Source organism: Humulus lupulus, chromosome 4 (genome assembly GCF_963169125.1).
Source record: "Humulus lupulus chromosome 4, drHumLupu1.1, whole genome shotgun sequence".
NCBI classification, from domain to species: Eukaryota; Viridiplantae; Streptophyta; class Magnoliopsida; order Rosales; family Cannabaceae; genus Humulus; species Humulus lupulus.
In genome coordinates this window covers 245565963-245568648 of record NC_084796.1, presented here as the reverse complement: position 1 = coordinate 245568648, position 2686 = coordinate 245565963, and the positions used below count along the sequence as shown (strand labels likewise).

The window sequence follows — 2686 nt, the reverse complement described above, 5'->3', positions numbered from 1 at the left end:
TATCAAATTATTAGACTTGAGGTAGTGCCAACTATCCAAATTATAAACCAAATATCATGATCAATGGATACATAACAATATTATATATAAATGGAATACTTCTTAATAATTATTATGGTACTGACAATTATGATGATGAGACAACATAGTGACTTGGTATAGCAAGTCACCAACAAGTAAATATTTTTTTTCTATATTAATTTCGAATTTAGTTATTATTTTTTTGCCAAAATTCATGTTGTTTCCAAACAATGAGAGACACTAACTATATTTAGAAATTTACATGTATTTGAAAAATGAAAAGTTTACAATATTATATTTTCATAATAAATACATATTTGTAACCCTCCCAAAAATTTGAAAAAAATCAAAATTTATTTTTAGAAATATTAATTAACAACTATAAATATGGACAATTGATTTTAATCCAATATTAAATATTAAAATAATAATTTATGGGTAATAACCATTAAGAGTGCATATATATATATATATATTTATATATATAACAATAAATAGATTTTGATAACTTTGTACAAAATAACATTCCAAACATCCTAATACCATCTTTATTATTAATTTATAGAGAGAAAGAGCTCTCTCTCATCTCATCACTATATATGGCCAAGATGTATTCCCATGCAGCTGCCAATAATTTATCCATGGCCATTTCCACAATGCTCCTACTTGGGCTGCTGTTTATGTCAACTTTAGACACAACAGGTCATTCTCTAATTATCTCCTTCTCTAATGACTACTTAATTCTTCTTATGTATTCACCATCATGTCATCATAATTTGATTGGTCTTCAATCAAATTAATGATTTAAAATCGGTTATTATTACTTATTATTTCTTGAGGATATTTTGATTGGAGTCTTGTTATTTGGCACCTTATCAAGTTAACCAACATCACACGAGATGACACCTCATAATTGGTTAGCGATATTTCATAATACTTATTAAATTCAATTATGTGGTCCGATATTGAATTGCACCAATAACAATACGTCACCTCCTTGTGGTGTTAGACACCGATGGTATCCCTTAGTAATTCTCTTTTTATTGATGTGTTTATTTTAAAATTATAATGAAAGTTTTATTTACAGTACTTTCTTTTTGCATCAATGATTATAAACAAAATTAGACATAAAGTTCACAATATTTAAACATGTATGCAGCTGCCCAAATTGGAGTTTGCTACGGACTGTTGGGCAGCAACTTGCCACCTCCACGAGAAGTTGTGAATCTCTACCGACAGTACAACATCCGAAGAATGAGACTGTACGGTCAGAACGACGCCGTTTCTCAAGCTCTGAGAGGGACCAACATTGAGCTCATGCTTGGTGTCCCGAATGATGCACTCGAAGGTATTGCCAACAGCCAATCGACAGCTGACAGGTGGATCCAAAACAACATCAGAAACTACAACGACGTAAAGTTCAAGTACATCGCCGTGGGAAACGAAATCAACCCCTCCGATAGAGCTGCACAGTTTCTCGTTCCGGCCATGGAAAGGATCCAAAACGCCATCAACTCCGCTGGGCTTGGGAATCGGATCAAGGTCTCGACCTCGGTCCACACTGGAATCCTTGCCGACTCTTTCCCACCTTCTAAAGGTTCTTTTAGGTCCGACTTTAGGCCTATAATGAACCCTGTGATCCGGTTCTTGGTGAACAACAGATCTCCATTGTTGCTCAACTTGTACCCTTACTTTAGTTACATTGGTAACACCAAGGACATTTCTCTTGACTATGCTCTGTTCAGATCCCAGTCGGTTGTGGTGAGAGACGGCCAAAATGAGTACCGAAATCTTTTTGATGCGATCTTGGATGCTGTGTATGCAGCTCTGGAGAAGTCCGGCGGAGGGTCTTTGGAGATTGTCATTTCGGAGACTGGTTGGCCTTCGGCTGGGGGAACAGCGACGTCGTTTGAGAACGCCAGGATTTATAATGGAAACTTGATTCAACATGTGAAGGGAGGGACTCCGAAGAGACCAGGGAAGCCTATTGAGACTTATTTGTTTGCCATGTTCAATGAGAACCAAAAGACCCCTGAATATGAGAAGCATTGGGGACTTTTCTTCCCCAACAAACAGCCCAAATACAATATTAATTTGAATTAATAAGTGTAGTGAGGATTATTGTGTTAAGTACGTACTTATGTGTGTTGTGTAATAAGGACCAAGTTCATGATTTGTTTCTTTATATGATCCTATTTACATGTAATAATAATATAAAAGTTCATGTGAGAAGTCAGCATGGAAAAAACAATGTTGGCTAACTACAATAAATAAAGAGAAATTTGAGTTTTTACGTTTAATTTAATGAGATGTCTTAAATAAATAAATAAATGCTAAGTCATCTAATGTTTCGAAAAAATGCAAAACATTTTGACAATACCAAAAATACAATTTCCATAATTTTTCTCATCTACTTTTTCTCTCTTCCCCCTCTTTCTCTCAACCCATTCCACTCAACTCTCTCTCTAGAAAAAAAAATTATTGGGTAAGGTAAAATATAAGAGAACTCAATATAATGACAAGTATTTTTCGCATAGGACACTAAAATAATGCATTTCGAACAGATCTGAGCATGATTTTTTGGTTTTTTTTTGCGATTTTTTTCAGATCTGAAACTTTGAAATCTGCAGAAAATCGACGTGGTTTGATGTTGCTCGATGGTGGT

At 34.5% G+C, this 2686-nt stretch overlaps 1 protein-coding gene across 1 annotated transcript; it reads left to right on the top strand.

Annotated features, from left to right (window-relative positions):
• The first annotated feature begins 546 nt into the window (after positions 1-546).
• LOC133831537 (glucan endo-1,3-beta-glucosidase, basic isoform-like) lies at positions 547-2321 on the top strand. The gene is made up of 2 exons (XM_062261887.1): positions 547-723; positions 1181-2321. The coding sequence occupies exons 1-2, from the start codon at positions 621-623 to the stop codon at positions 2122-2124; spliced, it is 1047 nt and encodes a 348-aa protein (XP_062117871.1). The 5' UTR covers positions 547-620; the 3' UTR covers positions 2125-2321.
• The last annotated feature ends 365 nt before the right edge of the window (positions 2322-2686 follow it).